Genomic DNA, 24,277 nt, shown 5'->3' on the forward strand with positions numbered 1-24,277 from the left:
CACAGATCACATGGTTAAGATCATATCTGCCTGCTGTACACTCTTTGACCACCAGGTGGTTTCGTGTGCACATGAAGCCTTGAGAAATGAACCCTTTTCTGAACCAATTTGCTGGAAAGCTTCAATGCTTCATGAAGCTTCATCTCACCATCACTACTTTTAAGTGAACGATAAGAGCCGGCTCCCGTCCGAGAGCCGTTTTTCTTTTTTTCTTTTCTCTTTAATTCATTCAAGGCAGAATGATAGGATGATCTTCTCCGCGCCACGAGCACTCCATGCACTGACTGTGACTGAATGTTGTGTTAATGACGTCCGTGCGACCAATCAGGTGATGACTGACAAGGATCATAGCATCAAGCAGGGAGAGGCGGTGGGGTGTTGACAGTCTACAGGTACAGAGTAGGAGGGAGAGGAGGAGAGAAAGAGAGGAGTGCAAGACAAGTAGCAGACAAGATGAGTGACAGTCGGAAACGAAGCAGCATGTAAAATGATGGTATTCTGGAAATTAAAAGGTTTAGTATAATTATATTGAATAATTTAAGTGATATATGTGCACACATACTAATCATAGGTCAAAACAGCGCTAAATTTGGCTGAATTATAAAAGGCAGAAGTGGTAAAACTAAGAGCCGTTTGGGAGCCGAAAGAGCCGGATCCTCTTGGTGAGCTGAGCCAAATGATCTGGCTCACTAAAAGAGCCGTAATTCCCATCACTAGTCAGGAGCACCGCCCCCTCCCTTTGGCTGCTGCTGCTGCTGCTGCCAGACAACCCCAACAAGCAGGTTGCCTTCAGGTCTCCTCGTAACAGCAAAACCTGTGTATATGCATATAAATAGATAGATGTGCTTTATTGATCCCAAATTGGGGAAATTGTTGTGTTAAAGCAGCAGGTAAACCAGGAAAGGCACCGGAACAGTAAATAAAGTGTACATATCAACACTGGAGAAATATATCTGTAGAATACGCAATATAAAGAACATTGGAATACACTATAAATATACTAGCATTAAAAAAATCTAAAATATGAACATAGAATAACCTACTGTATACATTAGCAAAGTCTGCAAATTGCAATGTTTTGTTTTTAAATACAAAAAGTAGTAAATGTGCAAATATAGTATGGTTGAGACAACCTATAAAGCTGAGTTAAATGATAACAATTATATATAGCCCAATCATAATCATAACAATAATCATAATCATAATAATAATAATAATAATGAGCAATAAGCATTATATGAAACTATTGATGATAATGATGTTCCCCTTTAGTGCATTCCTTGATTCCCTTGCGTGGCCTCTTCTTCCCTCTTCTGACAAAATATTGGACCTGTGTACTGTATAAGTATTCACCATTATCTCAGCCTTTCGTTATTGGTTGCTACTAATTCGTTTCCATTACTCAAACAGGATCCCTCCTGTCCTTTTTTAATCATTCCCCAACACCTCTCACACCTGGTTCGCAGTTCTCAATTGACTCGCAGTACTTTCTCCAGGATGCCCCTTTTGTCTTTTTATCTTACTGTCCTCCTTACAATCTTATCTAGCTGGACATGATGTGTTCTTTTCACTAGTTTAAATGCTTCATCTCAATAGCAGCTGTAAATACATTTAGCACACAACCAGTTGATGCATTTAAGAACTTAATAACATAAAACTGACACCATAACTCAAGTATCCCGTTTGTTCTATAACTACCAATAAATAATACAATGTATACGTTTTTGTTTTTTTTATCTCTGCATCACTTTGTTGGGTAACCCATAGCCATAATTACGATTTTTTTACAGCACTTGAACGCATCAACAACAAATGAAGTTCTCTGCTGTAAATTCCTGCGTAGAAGACCTTTATCCGAAAAACTACCTTTCTAGACCTGTTGTTGATGCCAAACTCACTTCATATATTTGCATTATACGTAACCAAAGCCAATTTATTAAACAGTAAGACAGAAAACGAAATAACAAAAGCAAAGAGAGGGTTAAAACTGCTGTATTTCACAGTACAATGCCTATTTGAGCTTAGAATGAGGCATAAATATATAAAAAAATGAATTGCTATAATGTCTCCCTCTGCTGGTTATCTTCAATTACTACACCTGTCGCTGAGTTATGACGTAGCTCACATGGTTTTTCCAGCATGGTGACCTCCTTGGTGGTAAATACAGTACAGAGGGGAAATGAACACGAGCCAACTGTTAGTTACACTGTGAATGGAGTAAGTGACATTTCAACCAGTTTACTATTATATATTGTTTATTTCGCAGTAATACATATTATATTTAACAACTGCACTCATTTTGTATCTATTTCATCAGCTTTTAATTCACTGGATGGGATCTCAAGACAGAGCCTTTGCTTTTAGTTTACATATGATGTTCTAATAATGAAGTAATGGCTGTTCAGATGCCCTTTGGCCTGCTGGTCATGCACAGACTGGTGAGAATCAGCACATCCAGTCAAAGACATCTCATACTCCATAAATGTAGGAGGGAGATAAGAACCTTTTCAACTGCTTCTGTGAAATGTAACGAAAACCAGGGTGACAGCTCAGACTCCTCACCCCTGAGCGCCAAGCTGACCTCCAGGCAAGCACTGCTGTCCAGACGGAGGCGTCCCCTGTCCCCCCTGGAGAGGATCAGCAGCCTGCTCCCCCAGGACGCCCTGACCCAGGAGGTGATGCAACTGAGGGAGCAGCAGGACCAGCAAGAAGACACAAACAACATCCAGGTGACGGGCACACAACAAGAGGAAAGTCGACATCATAGAGAGGAGGATTCAGGTACCCATCATGCATCACAAGAGGGAAGTGGACATCCTAGAGAGGAAGATTCAGGTACCCATCATGCATCACAAGAGGGAAGTGGACATCCTAGAGAGGAAGATTCAGGTACCCATCATGCATCACAAGAGGAAATTGGACATCCTAGAGAGGAGGATTCAGGTACCCATCATGCATCACATGCAGCTATGGAGACTTCAGACACAGGAGAAAGTGTGACATCGCCCACTCTTCTTCCTGGGGAGAGCTCGCTCGCGTTTGGGGAGCTGCTTGTCGCTGAGTATCGTAAGAAGAACCGGGTGGAGTTCAGAAAGATGTTCGAGCTTCGGCCCGGGACGCGACTGCAGAGCAGCTGGGGGATTGTCCTGCACGACGACATAGCCGGGCAGCCCGCAGGTAGCTTTCTGAAGACGGGCAGGGGGGTTCGCCTCCTTGTACGCCGGGCCAGTCTGGAGGATTATGTGCTGTTAATGAAGAGGGGGCCGGCCATCGCCTACCCTAAGGTACAGCACTTGTTTGTGTGTCACAGTCCCACATGCATTCTTGGTTCTTCTTACAGATATTGTCTCTGTCTTTTCCCAGGATGCAGGTACGATGCTGATGATGATGGACGTCACAGAGGGAGACCGCGTGCTGGAGTCAGGCTCTGGGTCCGGGGCCATGTCTCTGTTCCTGTCCAGAGCAGGTCTGCACCCATCATACTGTCATTGTCTCACTCTCTTCCATTAAAGGGGACCCATTATGCTAATTTTTAGGTTCATATTGTATTTTGGGTTTCTACTAGAACATGTTTACATACTTAAATGTTAAAAAAAACGCTTTATTTTTCTTATACCGGCTGCGCTGTAAGCACCTCTTTGCACCTTCTTTCTGAAATGCTCTGTTTGAGCTCCTGCCCCTACCGCCCTCCTGAAAAGCCCAGTATGCTCTGATTGGTCAGTTGGCCCACTCTGTTGTGATTGGTCAACAAACCAAACTCTTCGGACTCTGCTCCAGCTCCACTCTAACTAGCTTTGTTTGAGGGCGTGCCAATCTAGCCGCTAACATTAGGGCTGTCAATCGATTAAAATAGTTAATCGGGATTAATCGCAAATTAATCACCCATTTTTTCTCTGTTCATAATGAGCCTTAAAGGGAGATTTGTCAAGTATTTAATACTCTTATCAACATGGGAGTGGGCAAATATGCTTGCTTTATGAAAATGTAGGTATATATTTAATATTGGCAATCAATTACATACACAAAACAATGACAAATATTGTCCAGAAACCCTCACAGGTACTGCATTTAGCATAAACAATACGCTCAAATCATAACATGGTAAACAGCAGCCCAACAGGCAACAACAGCTGTCAGTGTGTCAGTGTGCTGACTTGACTATGACTTGCCCCCAAACTGCATGTGATTATCATAAAGTGGGCATGTCTGTAAAGGGGAGACTCGTGGGTACCCATAGAACCCATTTTCATTCACAGATCTTGAGGTCAGAGGTCAATGGACTCCTTTGAAAATGGTCATGAGAGTTTTTCCTCGCCAAAATTTAGCGTAAGTTTGGAGCGTTATTCATCCTCCTTTCCAAGGAAGCTAGTATGACATGGTACCATTCTTTAGGTTTTCTAGTTTCATACGATGTCAGTATCTTCACTCTCGCTTTAAAACTGAGCCTGCTCCAACCTAAAACCTAAAAACAAGTTGCGTTAATGCAGTAAAGAAATTAGTGGCGTTAAGATGAATTTGCGTTAACGTGTTTTTATCGTGTTAACTTTGATAGCCTTAGTTAACATATATTTTTTTGCAAATTATGAAATACTATGTATAGTGTATTCCTGCATGCTATAATGAAATATCTGTCTGAAGGTAACATAATTAAACATGTATGTTTTTTGTTTTCCCCAGTCGGCTGTAAAGGCAGCGTGCTGAGCGTAGAGGTCAGGGAGGACCACCACAAGAGAGCTGTGCTCAACTACAACCGCTGGAGGACGTCGTGGGGTCTGCGGCGAGGGGAGGAGTGGCCCGACAACGTCAGCTTTCACATCGCCGACCTCGGCAAGGCTTCCTCGCTCCTCGCTGCTCAGGGATTCCACGCGGTCAGTGTTTGGTTTAAAAAGACTGTGGCAGTGTTTAAATTAACAACAGGGCAACACCTGATTACCTGCATTAAGACTCCAGGAATGTAGATTTCGTGACACCTACTCATTCTGTTTGTTCTAGGTTGCTCTTGACCTGATCAACCCTCACCTGGTTTTACCCGCTTTGATTCCACATCTGCACCCCGGAGCTGTATGTGCCGTCTACCTCGCCAAGTGTGTATCTCCAGTGTTGTCCGCTGTTACCTTTCAAACCAGACCTAACACGAGTGGTTAAATGGGGTTGCATACATTTAGCTTTGAAAAAGTGCAGTGGCTTCATACTGAGAAGGAATAGTTTGACATTTTGGGAAATACGCTTTCAAAGACTGGAAACGGGGGGGACACAGCTAGCCCGAGTTTGTCCAAAGGTAACGAAATCAGCTTACCAGCACTTCTAAAATTCTCGAATTAACATGTTATATCTCATTTATTTCATTTCAGTTTAAAAATGACAAGTTGTCAACCTCATGGTGACAACAAGATTCCAGGAAGTTGCCGCTCCCAGTCAAGAAATAGTCTGGCACAGAACCCTCAGTAAAACACAAGATAAAGGGCGGGTCCATCCGCGTTCTTTTCTGTTTGTTTGTTTTTTCAAATGGTAATGCCCACTCAGCTGTTAGCAAAAAGCAGTGAGGTAGGCTACCAAAGTAAGCTAATAAATAAGGTTATGAATAATGCGAACGCTAACACTAGCTGAGTCAACGTTAGCTGTGCCAAGTTTGGAAATAACTGAACTGGATTTTTTGAAGTGGGGTTGTATACAGTATATACTCCCGTGTTCTGCAAGGTAAAATTACTGTTTTTGTCAATGGAGTCTGGTGGCTTTGAAGACCGCGATATAAAGCTCCCCTGTCGCGAAAGGACTGTCTGATGGCGAGGTGAAGCGGTGGAAATATTTTAAATATAACGTCCACTTCAACTGATATTGATTTTTTTTTAGGTGGCTAAAATATGTTTTCCTGCTACTCCCGTTCACAGCCACCTTACCTCGCCGTCAGACAGCCCTTTTTTGACGGGGAACTGAAGCTGTTATATCGCTATCGTCCTCAAAGCCACCAGACTCCATTCACAAAAACAGTAATTTTACTTCGCAGAACACGGGAGTTGCTGGTCTGCCGCTGCATCGATCGGTTAGTTTGTTTGTGTTGTTGTGTGACTTTTGGATCCAAACTAGCCACACAGCAGTGCATTGCTTAGCTTCCGTACCAGTACTCCTGTCTGCTTCTACAAACTGGGAGCATGCCATCGAAGTAGTATGCAGCAGCGTCATCATGCAGAAACCTGCATCAGGTCACATGGGCAAAAGTTAGTGAGCTCTAGATGTGCGGAGAAGTGATTTCTTTTTTTTTAACCTTCAGATAGAGCCAGGCTAGCTGTTTCCACCCGTTTCCAGTCTTTGTGCTAAGCTAAGCTAGCCAGCTGCTGACTCCAGCTTCATATTTACAGTACAGACATGAGAGCAGTGTCAAACGATTAACTTTTCAAAGCGGGATGTGTCTTGATTTAAAATAATGTACAAAATTTGGATTGCCCTGAGTGCGTAAGAATAAGAAAAACAAACATGATTTTTTAAGTATGGTAGTAATAAAGAGTCACGACAGTGCATTCTGACTGTCCCTCTCTGGAACACAGCATAACACAGGTCATTGACCTGCTGGAAGGGCTCCGATGTTCGGCGCTCCCGTTGCTGTGTGAACGCATCATCGAGGTTCCGATCCGAGAGTGGGTAGTGGCGCCGGCCCTCCAGAAAAACGGGAAGTACTGCGTCAGGAAAGTTCCGATCACGGAAGAAGACCAGAGGGAGAAGGAGGGCGAGACGTCAGACGAGGCCGACAAAGGTGATTTAAAGTGACACGACAGATCAACGTGCTTGTGTCGATTTGTCCTAAATGATATTTGTTGAGCATTTTTTTTCCATTACTGTTCTATTTCAGAAGAGATGACCACAGAGGAACACCCGGCCTTCGGGAGTATTCCCTATATAGCCAGACCTCATCCTGAACAACTGAGCCACACAGGTCAGATAGTACATTACTAGTCCCAGTCAACAAGTGTGTGTATAATGTTGTAAATAACTGCTCATTGTCTACTTTTCTCTCTTCAGCATTCCTGGTCAAACTGAGGAAGTGTGTGCAGTAGCTGTTCTGCCTGCTAGGAACCATGGACAAAAATTACTGTTGCATATCGATTAAATTATAACTGTAAATAATTAAAAAAATAAATGGTCAAAATAGTCACTGTTGTGTTTTGATATGCATTTTTTTCATGAAAAGTCTCTAGTAAATGCCAATTAAAAATCTGTACACTTGTGTGAATATATGCAGTAATTGCCTGCATGTAAAGAGCCACATATGTGCAAAACACAGGTTGCGGTTGGGAAAACCAGGTGTATTTTCTCCATTCCTGTGATAACTTAAGTGCATAACAGAAGTTTGTAATAAAGACTCACAAATTTAAATTCAAGCCTTTATTCAAAACTCAAGAGGCAGTGTTGGATCATTAAACCGGCACTTTGGCAACAATATTAAAAACAATGCCCAGTAGAATCCCAGTGTGTGAAAATGCATCAAATCCTGCGTTAAGGACACGTATCGGTGGCTAAACTTTGATTGAAAAATGTCAAACTCAATTTTTTTCATTTCATTTAACATCCGTGAATAAATAAATGGTGATCAAAAAAATCCCAGAAGTGCTTCCGTACAGTACAGTAATAAATAAATATCTAAATAAAAACCAAGAACTCAGTGCAGGTTAAACACATCTTTACAACACTCTTTGGTGAGTCATATCAGTCTGTTTCGGCATGTTTCCATCAGAGTATGACGTATGGAATGACAGTAAATGGTAAACTTTGTTCTGTTGAATCGGTACCACATTTGCATTTAAAAGAGGTAAACACAAACTCGTGAGTTACACTTGTGATTCAGACCTTTTACTTCAGAGTAAAAGTGGTATTAAAGAGGAGAGACAGCGATGCACAGAACAGCTGGGTCAGAACTGCTGAGGTGGTGGTGTGACGCTCTACTCCTCGCTGATCCAGTCCATGGAGGTGTCATATGTGGACCTGCAGGAAGACTTGTTCTCTAACAAACAGGGAGGATAGAAAAATGTAGTTTAGTGCAACTTGAGACAAGAAATATCTTTACGATCAAAGTGCTGGAATTAATCCTATTTCTAAACTTAATATTCAAGGTTTTCAAGTTGTTATCACAGGGAGTCTTTCCTAGCTTCACTTTCTAACCCTGCTTTGTGAAATACCTCCCAGGTGTAATCCAGCTAAATCACATCTACACATAATCCACACACACAAAGTAAGTAAGTTTAACAAATGATGTCATTTTAGGTAGTTCTTATCACACCGATGTATGTTCAAGTGATAATTTCTCTGTTAAGTTTGGTCTTTAAGGGTAACTTTGGTACTTTTCAAACTGGACCCTATTTTCTGTTGTTTTTGTGTCAGGGCCAGCTTAAGGCATAGGCCATCTATGCAGTCGTCTAGGGCGCCACCCTCTGGGGGACGCTGGACACCCTTTAAAAAAAAAAAAATCCTGGTGTGCGCCCTTCCTTATTTTCTGCATTGAGGTAACAAATATAGAAATAAAGAAATACACTTTTCACCCCTGTAACTCTCTTTCTCACACTTTTTAATCTGACCAGCCGCATCTATTTGTTAATAAAAGTGTAAATTGTAGTGAAACTGACTAAACACTTTTTAGCAAACAACATCAGGGACCAATTGTTTATTTATGTCTTTATTTTTTGTTTTAAAACCATTGTGATGTCTGATGTGTATTGCGGTTTACGAGGCAAGGGTTGGGGTTCTGGGAGGGTTGAATGACTATGCCTATGGCGCATTAACGCAACTTGCAATTTTTTATGTTGTAGCGCGTAGTTTTAAAGCTAGAGTGAAGATGCGGGTGGCTAAATGATGCTCCAAACTTACATTAAATTTTGGCGAGGAAAAACTGTCATGTCCATTTTCAAAGGGTCCCTTGACCTCAAGATATGTGAATGTAAATGGGTTCTACGGGTACCCACAAGTCTCCCCTTTACAGACATGCCCACTTTATGATAATCACATGCAGTTTGGGGCAAGTCATAGTCAAGTCAACACACTGACACACTGACAGCTGTTGTTGCCTGTTGGGCTGCAGTTTGCCATGTTATGATTTAAGCATATTTTTATGCTAAATGCAGTACCTGTGAGGGTTTCTGGACTATATTTGCCATCGTTTTGTGTTGTTAATCGATTTCCAAAAATAAATATATACATACATTTGCATAAAGCAAGCATATTTGCCCACTCCCATGTTGATAAGAGTATTACATACTTGACAAATCTCCCTTTAAGGTACATTTCGAACAGATAAAAAATGTGTGATTCATTTGCCAGAGCCTCTGAAGACAGCCTCTACAGTACAAGTGGGTAAGAAGTACTTGTTAATCTGCGATCATTTCTATTTTTAAATTACAATGCTTTTGGGAAACACGTCTTAAGCTTAAGAAGGTCCCTGAGATGGATTTTACAATCATTTATGCTTTTGGGAAACGTGATACCTACTGGGAACCTCCTCGGCACAGCAGCAGAAGGAATGTTGTGCCTGGATTTTCGTCTCTGCCGCCTTCCTGCGGGAGGCTGCGGCCCTGGGTGGGGTGACCTCCAAACTCAGTGTGGAGGTGAATGGGTGAGGAAAGGCAGGGTTTGGGGTCTGCGCAGAAGAGCCTCTGGAGGGAGAAGAGGAGCCCTGGCCTCGATCTACCCCGGCGCCACGGTTACAGAGGGCACAGGAGACGGGGGAGGCCGAGGGCCCGCGGGGAATACGAGTGTGGTCTCGGTACTCGTACTGCCGCTGGGCGCCGCTGTGGTGTTCCGAACGCTCTCGCTGCCACACGGAGTGAGAGGACACGATGGCCATCACCTGGAGGACAGAGATACAGCTCCATCAGAAGAAAAAAACAAACAACAGAGATGGAAAATTGCACTGCGCAGCAAAAACAAGACCCTTAAAAGATTCCCAAAGAAACAACATTTATCATTCTCCCCGGGCAGTTCTACTCGTGTGTACCTCTTCGCAGCAGCGCCTGCTGACGGCAGCTCTGTACTCGACGCGTGCCCACAGCTTGTCTCGCTGCTTGAGGAAGCGGGGAAACTGCTTCCTCCAGTTCTTGCCCAGGGCCCACGGAAATATCTCGTACTTACTCTCCTCCTCATCCTCCTCCATGGTGTTGGCGAGATACCTATGAGCACATTTAGCTAAATTTAGGGTTACAGTTTGTCCAGCAGTGGCACACAATGTTTCACTTTTTATGAGAATAACAAGATACAAAAGCTTTGAAACTTACAGTGCAATGAAAAAATTCTTCCTGGTGTATTCAGGAATAGTGAAGCACGCCCTTTTGAAGTACACAAAGGTCATGGCTAGAAGGTACTGATGAATTAGGGAGAAACGTTGGCGTCAGTTAATTGTAAGAATCTTGAAGCTTCAAAGAGATTTTGTCACCAAGTCATTTACTTAACCCCTTAAAACTGTATTCTGTCTTTCAGAGGTTGTTGTGGGCTGAGTTTTCAAGCTAGAGTGAAGATGGCTAAATAACACTACGAAGTTGCGCTAAAATTTGGCGAGGAAAAACTGGCATCGCAATTAACAAAGGCGTCCCTTGACCTCTGACCTCAAGATATGTGACTGAAAATGGGTTTTATGGGTACCCACGAGTCTCCCCTTTACAGACATGCACACTTTATGATAATCACATGCAGTTTGGGGCAAAAATCATGCAGTTTTTTTAAAGCAGAATAAATGTGTTATTTTCGCCTATTCTAAAATGGTGTATTTGAATATTTCTGCATACTAGGGTCCCTAAACAGTCTTGGAATTACATCAATTGCCACTTAATTGTAGTGAGACCATTTTTTGAAATTTGACATCATTGTATAAAATGACCTGTGGTGACCTCTAGGATAATCACAGCCTCATGAAACTTTACAGCCACAAACTAGAGACCTAGAGCATTCAGAGGATGGATGGCTTTCCTAACTAGATTGACAATAAGGGGGTTTCTAAGCAGTTTCCAGAACAGAAGCGCTCTCCATCTAATTGCCAAAAAATGCAATTGTTGCAGAAATCTCCAAATGTCAAAAGGGATTATTGATCATTTTCATTTTGAGTGGTAAAACGGTTATATTTAGCACCAAATAACCACAAAATTGCTGCAACAACTTATGAGACATAATAGAGCATGGGAATGCAATTTATTTTAATTCATTAATTCATTTATTAATTATTCTTTATATTTCTTATTAATGACTAGAACAACTTGACACACATCTCAAATTAATCTTCAGGTTCCCTGCTTGCAGATGATGTACACCACTTCTATGTGACATACACTGTTGTTGGTACAGTATGGGGTTACCAACTTACCTTGTCAGTCATTTTACAGCAACAGTCCATCCACAGAAAGTCATGGATCACATCATCATCTGTAACCAAACATAATTATTTAATATCAAATGTCAAACACTCTTCATTCGTTCATGTTTAAAAGTAAGATTGGTCACTATGATGCCACTGAATTGAAACATATATATACCAAAAAGTCTGAAGAACGATGCCATTTCCTGCCGCTGGATGACAATCGTTGGGGACATGGTCACTTTGGCACCATAGATGTCATTCGTACGCTGGCTCGGCTGGCTCTTCCCTGGTGGGCCCTGGGCGTCTTGGCCGTTGGCTCTTTTGAGCAGGAGAGCTCTTCTGATTTGGAGGGAGTGTGAGTTGCTGGGTTTGACTCCGCCAACAGGTATTGAGGGAGTTAAATTAGCCTGGCACCAACTGCGTGTGTGCTTCATCATGCTTCACTTTAGATCATCTGTAGTGGAGAGTGATGGTGTGTTCTGTGAGGAAATGGAGGAGAGATTGAAAAATGAACATTAAGTGCTTAGCAGCAAACCCCAAATAAGGTTCAAATATACACAAAGCTATGGCAAGCCGTTTTAATATTTAATAGCTAAACTTGACTATCCGGAATTAACATTACCTAATTTTTGGATGTGGAATTTTTGGGTTTGCTAACTTGGATAGTTCGGTAAGGATGGAAAGATATTCACAGATTCAAACTTCCCAGATCTATAACTCATCAGTGAAACATTGTTGAAACACAAACGAGGGCTCTTTCTAACCGTAGTAGGGTAGACAACGAGCTACAACCTCATTTTAATCACAACGAGCCTTCAGTCCTCCAAGCTGGGCACATAACATCAGTCTCTATGTGCAGCCGGCTGTGAGACGAGTGGTCAGGGACCGTTGTGGATCAGATAGTTAGAAAATGCCACGAAATAGAAAGAGCTCATCATCAAGGAATCTGTGGCAAACAAGCTTTTTTAGCTAGAGAGTTGTGGTAGAAATTTACAGCTTATTGTAGATTTATTTTCTCCAGACACACTTTATAAACCCATACGGCTGCAGTACAGCGCCATAGTATGTTTGAATAGCTTCCGCCTCTCTCTTGCCGTTGCTTCTGACGTAATTACAGATATCTGCAATGTCATTTCGCCTAGTCAAAACTCTAATTCAAGATATCTGTATTTACTGTACATTTTGACTATCCCCAACTCCAGTTTGAGATACTGACTAGTCAATTTTATTTTGACAATGTAGATATCTTCAATTGAGGAATTAAACACATCTTTAACTGGAATTATGACTAGTCAGAATTAAATTGTAGATATCTGAAACTGGAATTACGACAAGTCATAATTCAGTTGTGGATATCCGTAATGACAAACCCCATACACATGAATGGCAAAAGTTTTTTTATTTTTTTTTATTTTTAAAATGGATTTCTTTTGCTTTGGGAGTTATGGGGAATTTTAGATATTTAGTTTCGTAACACGTGAATAGTTTCTTTCTGATAGATTTGTGAAATTGAGTTTCTGTACGATACTATAGGGTATGAGATGTCATTAAACATATTTCTAATTGTTTTGTTTGGGATTTTGATTTCACTAGAGTCACAGCCACCAACTAAAAGTTGTGGGAGACGAGGTGTGATAGGAGGATTTGTTAAAATTCCTCTAATCAAGCATATAATAGAGATGGGGATGGCTTTAGTTATGGATTTAAATATGTCACTATTGCCAATTAAATAATATCTAAGACAGAAACTATCATACGACATGATACAGCCACTACTATCAACTAAGTGAGTCACCGACCAAATTCCTTTCTCCATCCAGTCCTTGTTAAACAAAGATTTGTTTTTAACCACAACATATCTATTATTCTGAATGGCAAAAGTAGTTAGAATCGTACTAGTCAAAATGTAATTAGGGATATCTTGAATTAGAGTTTTGACTAGGCAAAATTACGTTGCATATATCTCTAATGAATCTCATGTCAAGCCTCCTAGCAAAATAGCTGTCAGCCAGCTAGCTGGTATGAAGCTAACTTTAATGTTATTACCGAACTAGCTCTGGTTTACAAACAAACAAGTCTTAAAGTTCATTTATCCTATCAACGTTCATCACCTCCGCGGTTCTCCCTTTAGCTTCAGTGAGTGGAGCAGAGGTGAGCATTTAGCTAGCTAGCCGAGTTAACTTACCTTGAACACCGATGAGTAGTGGAGATGTTTCAGTGTTCCTGATGCTGCCGGTTATCAGAGACACACCGGGACAGAAGCTAATAACGCTAAAAGAGCTGAAGCGAGTAATGTCCTTGAGAACAGGAGAGAATGCTAACACCGAGCTACACCTTTTAAAACAGCTCAAACTGAGCATAAAGTATTCACCAGTCATCAGTAGTTAACAGCTAGGACACACTGAACAGAGGAGATGTAGGTTTGGGAACGAACGCGCTTCAGGCTCCGCGCCAATCGCTGAGCAGTACACCTGCACGCGGGGACGAGGACCAATCGCTCCTCCCTTTTTCTTCTTCTTCTTCTTCTTCTTCAATTTCAATGTTCAGATTTTTCATTACAAAAAATTCAGCAAATATATTTTACATATTAAAAATAATAATAATAATAATAATAATAATAATAATAATAAATAAAATACATAAATTATACAACAAATAAAATGTAAGGACAGGAAGAGATGAATAAAAACAAAAAATAAAATAAAAAAACAAAACAATCGGGGTCTGTTAAACAATTGGAATAAATTTGAAATGTCTAATCAATCTAATTTTAATAGAATAAATAGAACATAATTTTTGCCAATTTAGAATTTTTGAGTTTGAGTTTTTCTATCATAGTCAAATATGGTTTAAAATCAGTATCTTTAAAAATATAAAAGGAGTGTATTCTTTTAAGCCATATTATTTTATGTATATAATATTTTGCTGAGATATTAATCAAATGAATTATGTCTTCTCCTTCTTCTTTGTCATGTTATGGTGAAACTCCCTCCCTCCAGTCTGTAGCTGCTGTATCAGGCTGCAGCCCCTGAATTTAGGTAAAGACACATTCATATAAAGGTAAAACTAATAGAATAAATTGTGCAAAAAAAACTTATTTTTTTTCAAATCATTATTGAAAACGCAGTCTTTCTCTTTCGATAATCTACTCCACTGGTTCCCAACTTGGGGGTCCTGACCCCTACTAGGGGTCACCTAGGGTTCTTGAATTTCCATCGGGATCAATAAAGTTACTATCTATCTATCTATCTATCTATCTATCTATCTATCTATCTATCTAAAGCTTCACATGGGGTCGTGAGGCCTTCTTGATTTTAAGGGCTGTAAGACAACTTTTCAAAAATATATACAGTTGGCCTATCTCAGCATTTCATTAATTTCTGGGGAAAAAAAAAATTGGAATTGCTATTTTTAAAGTTTGGGTTATTAGGATTAGGATAAGGGCACGGTGAAGACCTGGACATGAGTTGTATTCACAGAGGCAGCCTGCATTAGAAAAGCACGCAGTTAAAACAACCAAAGAGCTAATAGAACAATGGAAAAGCGTCAGGGAGGAAAAAAAATTAAAAAATAGGAAACCTCATCTCTGAAGCAATATTCACTGGAAATAATCTGCTCAAAATTCATCCAAATCTCTTGTTTTACACAAACTTCCTGCAGTTATTGCTTCACAATTTGGATTAAATGTACAGTTTATCATTTGTTCTGTACTGTTATTGTTATGCATTTAATAATTAAATTTAATTCGACTTTAAACACTGTTTTTTCATTCACAATACATAAATAAATAAATGGGTGTATTTAGCACCTGGTTGGATTAATTTATTATTTCATATTTCTTGTTTATTTCATATTTCAGTGAAGCCTAAGTCTATAGTATTGCATAGAAGAACAAGACAGACAGGCCAGAGAATAGTGGAAATTTGATCAGTGTACTGAGCATAGTTTGGTGGGAGAGAGCAGCTGTAATTTGTGAAAATGGAGGCTTAAGTTATCTAGTTATTTTTATTATTATTATAAAACAATAATGCATTAAATGGTTACTTGACAGAGATTACAGAGACAGAGATACTGTACAATAGGAATATAAGAAAATATGAGACAATGCAAAACAATCACACTACTTTAAATGAGTGTAGCACAAGAACATGTTGAGGTGAATGGGTTATGTAGGACATGGATAGGGGTACAACTGTGAGCTTCCTCTACACAGACAGAAAACTGATTGTAATTCTTCTTTCCGTGATCATGCTGTGATCTGACGATGTGTGAGGCAAGAAGTCAAGGGCACATAGTGATTGGAGTGTTAAGCATCTTCCATACTAAAGAGATTCAGTTTGTAGTAATTCATATAATATTTATGATAGGGCAGATACATGCACATGTAACCAGAAATAGGTCCAGAATAACCAAATGAGAGGAAATGTTTTCACAAATTAATTGATTTGGGTAATAAAATCAACTGTAACAAGTTATGTGCAAAAATTACAAATTATTTCATTGTGAAAAAGCCTTTATCACATCATGGTTAAGTTTGATGTCATGCTAATCTAAACTAGGGATGCACGATCCAACTTTTTCAGTCACAATACCGATAGCGATACCTGGGCTTTCGGTATCGGCCGATACTGAGTACCGATCCGATACCAGGTGTTTAATTAATGAGCTGTTCTTTTATGTGTAAGGCAACACCAGGCTTGACTTTCTTTGTAAAACAAAATTGTAACAACTAAATTCATAGATCTAAATTTTGTGAATTGTTATTTATTATTAAAATAAATCGTACATCAGAAACTTCTTAAAAACATCTTCAAAACTAACAGGAATTACAATTCCAGTATATAATGTATATTGTATATAAACATAGAATTGAATTATTAGATCGTCCCCATTATCACTGATATCCGCTCCAGCTATTTGAGTCAGTATCGGCCCGATATCCAATCCAGTATTGGTGCATCCCTAATCTAAACCATAGAGTTTAGCCTTCTAAATATATTCATCTTATTGAAAGTGTCTACTACAGAGAGGCAGAGGCAGTTCAAGTTATTTTAAAGCTTGCCTCACTGTTCCAGTGAACTGATGCTGGATATAGAAGTTAAGAGAAGATTAGCAAATCACCAAAATAACTTACTGTACGACTGTATGACAAAGGTATTTAAGTCTGTTTTTGGACATTATGTCAAATGGAAACATTATTCATGTTTACTAAAACATTAGTGATATACATAAATGTTCTATATCACATCATTTTTGATAGAATAGAACTATAAGTACCTGTTTTGTGCATATAGCTGCAACTGCATATAATGCCATTGAAAAGAAACACTTTCTCCTTTTTTAAATCAAGTTGACTTTTTTTGTTTTTGCAATGGAAATGGCCTTAGGGCTAAATAGAGAGATATTGTTTTGCAGGCTATAAAAAGCCACCTGAGGCCTGCAGCTCCTCATTACGTAAATGAGCTTATAGTCTTACAAGTAGGTGAGTTTTATATGCTTTAACGTGACATATGTTCGTGCTGAGGAGTTCACTGAAAGCTTCACTAATCCTCTCAGCGGCTTGTCCTTAGCAAGGTAGAGAAGGGTGTGCTTCAGAGCACGCTACAAGGACATTTTTTATGAACATGAGCATCGATCTGTGGATTTATTTCGCCTATCTATGACAGGTGGGAGAGATTTGTAAAATGGATGGATCATTGTTTTGTTTTGGTAGCATCCTTGTGGAGAGGGACCTTATCAGACTCGACAACCTCAGCTATCTGAAAATGACAGATACAGCAGGTGGCTAAGGACCTTGGCTATTCTTTGCATCGTTCACTGCACTGTTGTGTTAGCATCTCAAGGAGGACACAAAAATCAGCTTGTATTTGAAAGCATCCGAAATGGGCTGCTCACCATCCAAGGGTAACCAGTTTGGGATTCTGGGTCCCAATAGGAAGGGGAGAATGCTTCCCCCTGCACCTCCAGAAAGCCCCAGAGATCCCCATGAAGATGGAGAGAATCATAATTCAACTGGATCAACAGATGGGGATACAAAGGAGAGGAAGGCCGCCACACAAACCCAGGTATTACAGAAAGAGACTCATATGACACCACAAAAAAAGAGATCTGTGACTGAGCTCGTCCCTGACGCAGTAAACGTGGATAAACCGGGGAGTCAAGGAATGGACAACAACACAGTTTCACAGAGAAAAGACAAAAATGTTGACAAGCAGGATGTGACAGAAAAAAAGCCTGGCAGAAAACAAAAGAAAAATACCAGAGGTATTAAGGGGCTAAAAAAGAAAGACAAGGACAAAGAAAAACCACCAGAACAGAAAGTGGACTTCCCTGAACCGTTGGTAAAAGCTCACCAAGCTGCCTATGCCTTTCTGAATCCCAGCATAAACAAATACGATGTTTTACTAGGACTTTTGGAACAAGCAACCCAAACACAGGTTTCTGTGCAGACTATGGTGGCTTTTATGGCTCTACGCTACGAGGAAATCATTCAGGGACTGGAGGAGATGGCAGACGAGGGAGAGAAAGTTTTAAAAGAAAATGGAGAACATCTTGCATGGCCAAGTCAAATGAAAAACCTCTCATCTTCTCCACCTTTGAAGTCTGGCTCTGCTAATATTGAGCCCCCACCGGATTTGTTGCAGCAGCTGCTTCAGTACACCACACAGAGAATGCGAAATGTGAGCCAGACTGTTGCCGGAATTGGGGAGGCTGCTTTGGAGGAGGCAGTGGAGTACTTTGCCTCTGTCTCAGAGCTTTTAGAGGAGAAACTGAAAGTCAAACGTGCAGCAGAGAGTAGGCTAATGCAACTCCTGTCTCGCATTGAAATGGCCTCTCTGCGCAAGCCTGGACCAGAGGATTCTGCTCTTTTCAGTGAGGACAGTGGTATTGGGGCTGAGAATGAATCCCTTGCTGGATCTGAAAGACGCCATAGACGAGGAAGTGGTGCGTCCACTGGGACAAATAGAACTACTCAGTCTGTCAGTCCTGTGGGACACACCTCCACGAACATTAGGCAAGGAATATCAAGGCGAAAGCTTGCAAGTCAAATAAGTCCAAGTGTTTCCCTCTCCTCACTCAACTCATTAGGCTCTATATGTACCATAATGGCTAATTACCACAGAGACTCATTGCTAGGCTCAGTCTCCTTAGATTATGGGGAGGAAGACGACAATGATGATGATAAGGAGATGGATAGAGGAATGGGAGATGTAGGGTTTAGAAAGCGATCAAATTCTTCACCTGTAGACCGAGAACACCCACGCCGCCTACCCCCAAAGCGCATAGAGAATCCTCAAAATGTCGAAATGACTCTCAAAATGAAAAATGCTATAAGTGGTAGGATACAGTTTGTCCCATCACAGAGTGCTAGTGCCAAAACAAAGGCAGTTGGCAGCCCAAAAAGCAGTAGACGCCAGTGGACGGAGGAGGAGGAACAATCTCCGAGGAGGCCTCAAACAACAGCACCTTTTCGGAAGGCAGTGGTAAAAAAGACCCCGGGGGTGGCTAGAGATCGACGTTCCCAGTCAGCAGAATCCCTGCGGAGCAAAGGTGAAGATCCTACTCTGCTTGAACTAGAAAGGACCCAGAAGGATTTAAACCAGCGGTTGCAGAGGATGAGTAAAAGCAAGGCAGGTGGAAACATGAAGACCGCTCCATCAAAACAAAATCAAGGAACGTCACCGGCACAATCTCCAGCAATAAATCGCAAAAATCCCCCATTACAGAAGAACGGCAATCCCCAACCACTTGATGATGAAGCAGGCCTTACAAGGCGCAACAGTAAAAAACAGGAGGTAGGCAGTGATGTGGAAGATGATAAACTGAAGGACAATAAAACATCCAAGGGTCCTATAAAAGCCACCCCACCCCCTAGCCCTCCTTCATCACCACGACCATCTTCAGGCCTTTACAGAGGTAGGAATTCAGTCAAAAGACTGATTGATACCTTCAGTCAAGGAATAGAGGATCTAGAAGGTCCTAAAGTTCTGGGGCCTCTCAAAGGAGTACGGAAGTGTGGCGTTCCTGTGTTACCTGGTTTAGGGAATGTAGAAGCTGTGCTTAGTATGGGGATAACAAGCTGTAGACCTGACACCACTTCCTCTGAGAAAACCAATGATTTAGATCTGGATAGTCTTCCGCCACCTCCACTAGAGGTATTAATGGATAATTCCTTTGAAAGTGCCCAGAGTCTTTCAACTGGTGTAGCAGATGAAGGGGCTACAAAAGTTGGAAAGTCGCCTGTATTAAAAAGGGCTACAGTATCGCAACGACTGAGAGCCTCAATTCAGTCAGTGCTGCCAAGTAAAGGAGGCCCTCCACAAGCTTCCAAGGGTATTTCCCTTGCTAGAGCGGATCAACAAGACACATCTGCTCCGTCAAAAGTCAGTCTGCCAGATATCCAACAAGAGGCAGACCCAGGAAAGGAAAAGGACTCCTTGTACCAGCAAGGCAGAAAGACCATACACCTACGACACTCTTCAGACTCGCAGAGATCGTCAACAAGTTATGTAGCAGCAAATTCATCTGCCAGTCAAGAAGAATTAGCTGACGGACAAAATGGTGACAATCTTTCAGTGCCTCGATCTAACACAACAATGTCTACAGTGCCTCCTTCTTCAGCGGCCAGGAGTCAACCACCTCCCACGCCACCCATGAATAGGGGTCGAATGTTACCCTCAGCACCTTCTACACCAAGCAGTCAACATCGAAGACTTCCCAGTCCCCATAACTTCAAAAGGCAACCTACTCCACCCTCAGCTAGCCCCCCTGTTAACAGGAAACTCCCCTCACCACCAGCAGTTCAGGGGAGGCTCCCCAGCCCACCTGTCAGCAAGCAGAATATTGTGAACTCAAATTCACCCTCCTCCTATCCTTTCAAAGCACCGTCTCCACCAGCCTCGCCAAAAGTACAAAGATGGTCAAGAGAGAACAGCAGTGAGGACTTATCTAGCGCTCGGATGAACAGTAATGCACGTTCAGTCTTCTGCCGTGCGTCCCCATCTCTGTTTGAGGCCCAGCCTTGTCAAGTTCCTCGACCCCCACAAGCATGGGCCGCTACCGGGGTCTCTTTTCTCTCACGTACTTGGGGGAGTCGTGGGAGGTTTCCTGTATCCGTTCAAGGACCTCGGCCCTTCGTCCGACGTAGCCAATCAGACCGAAGGCCAAGTCTAAATCTGCCACCAAGATCGCCAGGCATCTCAGTGGCTGAGACTTGTGGGAGTGAGCCAGCAATATACCAACAGGGGTGAGTACCATGTTTCTATGTTACATATCCTAAATTCTTAAATTTGGCTTTTCATTCAATCTTTTGTAATGGTATATTTTACAGGTACCTTCATTTCCTGTAAATTATAGTAATTTGCTGGTATGAGATATAGTTAATTCTTTGGAAATTTCCCACAACAGGCAATGCAATATACTAATTAGAAGGAAAATGGAGAATGTCATTAGTTTAGTTGATATGTACTCACTCATTGAGTTTTTCTGAGACAACCAGGAAAACTATAGCAGTTATAGTGAAAATAGAAAACAGTATGTTCAAAATTCATAATAACTGAGATTCTTAACACATCTTTAAATGACAAAGATCCACTGGGGAACCAAGTAAATGTTCATTTGTAAGTTTATGCTTCACAATTGTTTCATTATATGTTTAGCTGTGATTTTCAACCACTCAGGAAACTTTTTAGTTTTGGTTGTCAAACTGCATATTTGTACATTAGTTGTTGTTTTTTTGTCCATGAGTGATTAGCTACCAACTGTACCACCTGACCATTTCCCCCATACCCCATATACTACCAAATTACACAACCCTTTCCAGGAAATATCCAGCTCCTATCTAGGAAATGATTAGGACAATTTCCTGAAATTTAGTAGCAAAGTTAGGGACCCATAAAATAAACCATCACTAGCTCATCGTTACATTGATGATTTCTCTCAAAAATGGCTGACACACTTACAGTTTAGGTTTTTAGTCATACATGTATTTACATAAAAATTACCAAGTCAGACATATATTTCATTCTCACTAAACATCGGTATCAAACCCTACTGCAATTTTAACATGACATATGTCTACTGAGACATGACTGTGTCTGAGATAAGCAAATGTAGTTGCCTCAAATACAGTATCTTGTTTAAGTATCTGACTATTTGACAAAGCTGTTATACCACATTATTAGATTATCATTCAATCATCTTTTACGCTAACCACATTTAGACATAAAGCTGACACGTTCCCAAGATGTTATGAGAGTACATCAAGGATAAAAGAGAATATTCGAATTATGGAGACATAAACTAGAGAGTATCACATCCAGTATAAAAGATATAAAGCCAGTCTTTTTAAATCTCTCTTCTCTCCACTATGTATTTATCTTGCCGTTTCTGTGTTGAATAATGCATTAATTTTAAATTTTGAGTATATCCAGGGTTATTTGTCACAATAGTCTGCAGTAAAACTCCAAAAATCTTGAATGTTTTAATTTTAGGGTTTTTTGCACCTATGTGTGGTCTTACATGATTACTTTCAGAGTAACTGAGTGAACCTATAAATCACTTCACAAACTAATCTCAGTCATGCACCCTTCCTGTTTATAACTGACACACACCCTCCTGGCCCACTTCTCTAATTGTTATTGACAACATTCTCCATTCATTCTTATAGGCTGGACGATGAACCAACCAGAGATGAAGAATTATGGGAGAGCCAATCAAACCTCAGGGCTACACTACGCTCTGCATCACACCCGGACCTGTGTGTTGTTGGACAGTCCTTGCACAGAGACTAAAGGGGCCAGTGGGATTATGGATTAGCAGGCTTTACCAAGGATTTCAGAAGACGATGTTCATGACACTGCGAAGAGAGGAAGAGCTTATTCTATCCACACAATGTTTGTGGTAAAAAGGTGTGCATCTTGCATGCATACTGCATGTCTGTGCATACGCTTTTGAATTTGTTTGTGAGTAATATGTATTTTTAAGAGAGAAAAAAACAAATTATACACAATTTAATGTTTACAATATATGGTGCTCATTTTACCTGGCTTCATAACAAGATTACAGATGCAGGTGTTTAACAAGGTTGCATACTGTACTTTCAGTTCATTCAGTTCAGAGGTTACATCTTCAAAATTCAAATACTATGTAGTGTCTTGGTAGCTCAATGGTCTCAATGTGTGTTTCTCAATTTTTTATAGATTTAAAAAAGAAATAAAAAGTCCACAAATATTAAAACGTGTTAATAAATAATGGAGTAATATAGCCCCATTACTGACAAATTAGCTGTACCATTGAATGAACTGAAAGTAACTTGATCACATCAGTGCCATGAACCATTCCAGGATTTGAATCTTATAAGTATTTCTTTGGTATATGGAAATTATTAATCAAATCAATAATGTCATCATTAATAATGTAATATCATATGATTGTTATTAACTATGTTTTCAGTCTTTCAGTGAGACATCATTTCTCTCTGTTGGCAAATGCGGCAAGCTAAAAATAAGGCCAATTTCTAATCAATTGTTATTTTTCTGTTTCACGTTACATTTTTACAGTTTGTTTATTAATAAAAAAACAAATCATGCAATCATGCATGCCGTTGCACAACCACCAAGAGTGTCCTTTATTAATAAATTCACTAATTAGTCAATTATTTAACCTAGTGTGGTTCAGTGAAATTACTTAAAGGAACCGTGTGTAGCAGTTAGGGGGATCTATTGGCAGAAATTGGAATATAATATTAATAAATATGTTTTCTTTAGTGTATAATCACCTGAAAATAAGAATCATTGTGTTTTTGTTACCTTAGAATGAGCCGTTTATATCTACATACAGAGCGGGTCCTCTTAATGGAGCCGGCCGGCATTTTCTACAGTAGCCCAGAACGGACAAACCAAACACTGGCTCTGGATAGGGCCATTCGTGTTTTCTCATCGATCAGCATAGTTCTACAAGCTTGGCACACAGGAGAATTTTCAATTGGTTGCAATCTGCAACCTCACCGCTAGATGTCGCCAAATCCTACACACTGCACCTTTAAAAAGTTACTGCAGCACATGTATTGCACTTCCATTAATAAGTCTTAAAAAAAGAATGGTCAAAATTGAGGCAATCCTGACTTTTAGTCCCAAGTGTGAGTCAAGCTCCAAAAACACTGGATCCTAAAATACCCACGATGCAACCCAGCAACATCTGTCATAGAGTGCTACAGGAATGAGTCCTAAAACCTGGAAATGAGTTAGCATTTTAGCACTTTTTTGTCGAGAGAACGCAGGGCGATGCTAACTTCTTAAGATTTTCTTGTAGATGATTTGCTCATATTGCAGTAAATGTTAGCCTCTTGTTCAAACATATCAAAGCTCATTCATGTTGCTTCTGTTTCATCAGCCGCATTTGCACATTACCAGTCGTGGTCTGCAGAAGCTTATGGTGCCTTCAAGCGGAACAAATCCATGAGGAGACAGAGCACAGCTCTCTTTAACAACAACCACTTACTGTTGTCACTGTTCCAGAGAAAAGGTGAATACAAGGGTCGCCTAATTGTACAGAGAGAAGCAATAATTGTGATTTAGGAGTCCACTGGGCAGTGGAAATTGTGGTATAGACCTTTAGTCCACTGACAAAATCCTCTGTTGAAATAGCATGCGTTGTGTGTTTGAAGCATGCAAGATTCTGCAAAGCTGGAGAATGGTTTGTTATGAAATGTCATGGGATTTTTAATTTTTTTTGTGGGACAGTATCCAAAATAACCTGACCAGCCTAGTCACATAGCAGTTTGTGAAATAGTCCCGAAATGTAATGTATTGATTCATGTACATAGACAAGAATTTCACATTTTCGAAATCAATTCGTATGTAATTCACGTAATTGTGAACTGGGAAGTATAACAAGCGGCGAACGCCGTGCAGAGATCGGTGGGTCAAAAAACACAGGACTTCCGCCCAG

General features: G+C 40.6%; 3 protein-coding genes across 4 annotated transcripts; 2 read left to right on the forward strand and 1 right to left on the reverse strand.

Annotated features, from left to right (window-relative positions):
* Positions 1-1,965: 1,965 nt before the first annotated feature.
* trmt61b (tRNA methyltransferase 61B) lies at positions 1,966-7,632 on the forward strand. 2 transcript variants are annotated; one of them, XM_074661355.1, is made up of 8 exons: positions 1,966-2,217; positions 2,318-3,284; positions 3,364-3,466; positions 4,678-4,868; positions 4,993-5,084; positions 6,543-6,748; positions 6,848-6,928; positions 7,015-7,632. In XM_074661355.1, the coding sequence occupies exons 2-8, from the start codon at positions 2,394-2,396 to the stop codon at positions 7,047-7,049; spliced, it is 1,599 nt and encodes a 532-aa protein (XP_074517456.1). In that variant the 5' UTR covers positions 1,966-2,217; positions 2,318-2,393; the 3' UTR covers positions 7,050-7,632. The 2 variants fall into 2 exon arrangements, with proteins under 2 accessions (XP_074517456.1, XP_074517455.1); XM_074661354.1 differs by having other exon boundaries at positions 1,973-2,217; positions 6,845-6,928.
* spdya (speedy/RINGO cell cycle regulator family member A) lies at positions 7,363-13,616 on the reverse strand. Its single transcript, XM_074661356.1, has 7 exons — positions 13,512-13,616; positions 11,502-11,805; positions 11,333-11,391; positions 10,254-10,339; positions 9,977-10,148; positions 9,472-9,829; positions 7,363-7,993 (listed from the first exon to the last, which is right to left on the reverse strand). The coding sequence occupies exons 2-7, from the start codon at positions 11,761-11,763 to the stop codon at positions 7,932-7,934; spliced, it is 999 nt and encodes a 332-aa protein (XP_074517457.1). The 5' UTR covers positions 11,764-11,805; positions 13,512-13,616; the 3' UTR covers positions 7,363-7,931.
* A 3,254-nt stretch (positions 13,617-16,870) lies between these two features.
* pcare1 (photoreceptor cilium actin regulator 1) lies at positions 16,871-22,905 on the forward strand. Its single transcript, XM_074660673.1, has 2 exons — positions 16,871-20,573; positions 21,996-22,905. The coding sequence occupies exons 1-2, from the start codon at positions 17,209-17,211 to the stop codon at positions 22,117-22,119; spliced, it is 3,489 nt and encodes a 1,162-aa protein (XP_074516774.1). The 5' UTR covers positions 16,871-17,208; the 3' UTR covers positions 22,120-22,905.
* Positions 22,906-24,277: the final 1,372 nt, after the last annotated feature.

Source organism: Sebastes fasciatus, chromosome 15 (genome assembly GCF_043250625.1).
Source record: "Sebastes fasciatus isolate fSebFas1 chromosome 15, fSebFas1.pri, whole genome shotgun sequence".
Classification (NCBI taxonomy): Eukaryota; Metazoa; Chordata; class Actinopteri; order Perciformes; family Sebastidae; genus Sebastes; species Sebastes fasciatus.

Coding starts and splice junctions, on each gene's coding strand:
- trmt61b (XM_074661354.1), top strand. CDS start 2,394: ATGGCTGTTCAGATGCCCTTTGGCCTGCTGGTCATGCACAGACTGGTG. Junction 4,869..4,992: donor CTGCTCAGGGATTCCACGCG/GTCAGTGTTTGG, acceptor TGTTTGTTCTAG/GTTGCTCTTGACCTGATCAA. Junction 6,749..6,844: donor GTCAGACGAGGCCGACAAAG/GTGATTTAAAGT, acceptor GTTCTATTTCAG/AAGAGATGACCACAGAGGAA.
- spdya (XM_074661356.1), bottom strand. CDS start 11,763: ATGATGAAGCACACACGCAGTTGGTGCCAGGCTAATTTAACTCCCTCA. Junction 10,149..10,253: donor AAGAATTTTTTCATTGCACT/GTAAGTTTCAAA, acceptor ATGTGCTCATAG/GTATCTCGCCAACACCATGG. Junction 9,830..9,976: donor GCAGGCGCTGCTGCGAAGAG/GTACACACGAGT, acceptor TCTGTCCTCCAG/GTGATGGCCATCGTGTCCTC.
- pcare1 (XM_074660673.1), top strand. CDS start 17,209: ATGGGCTGCTCACCATCCAAGGGTAACCAGTTTGGGATTCTGGGTCCC. Junction 20,574..21,995: donor CCAGCAATATACCAACAGGG/GTGAGTACCATG, acceptor TCATTCTTATAG/GCTGGACGATGAACCAACCA.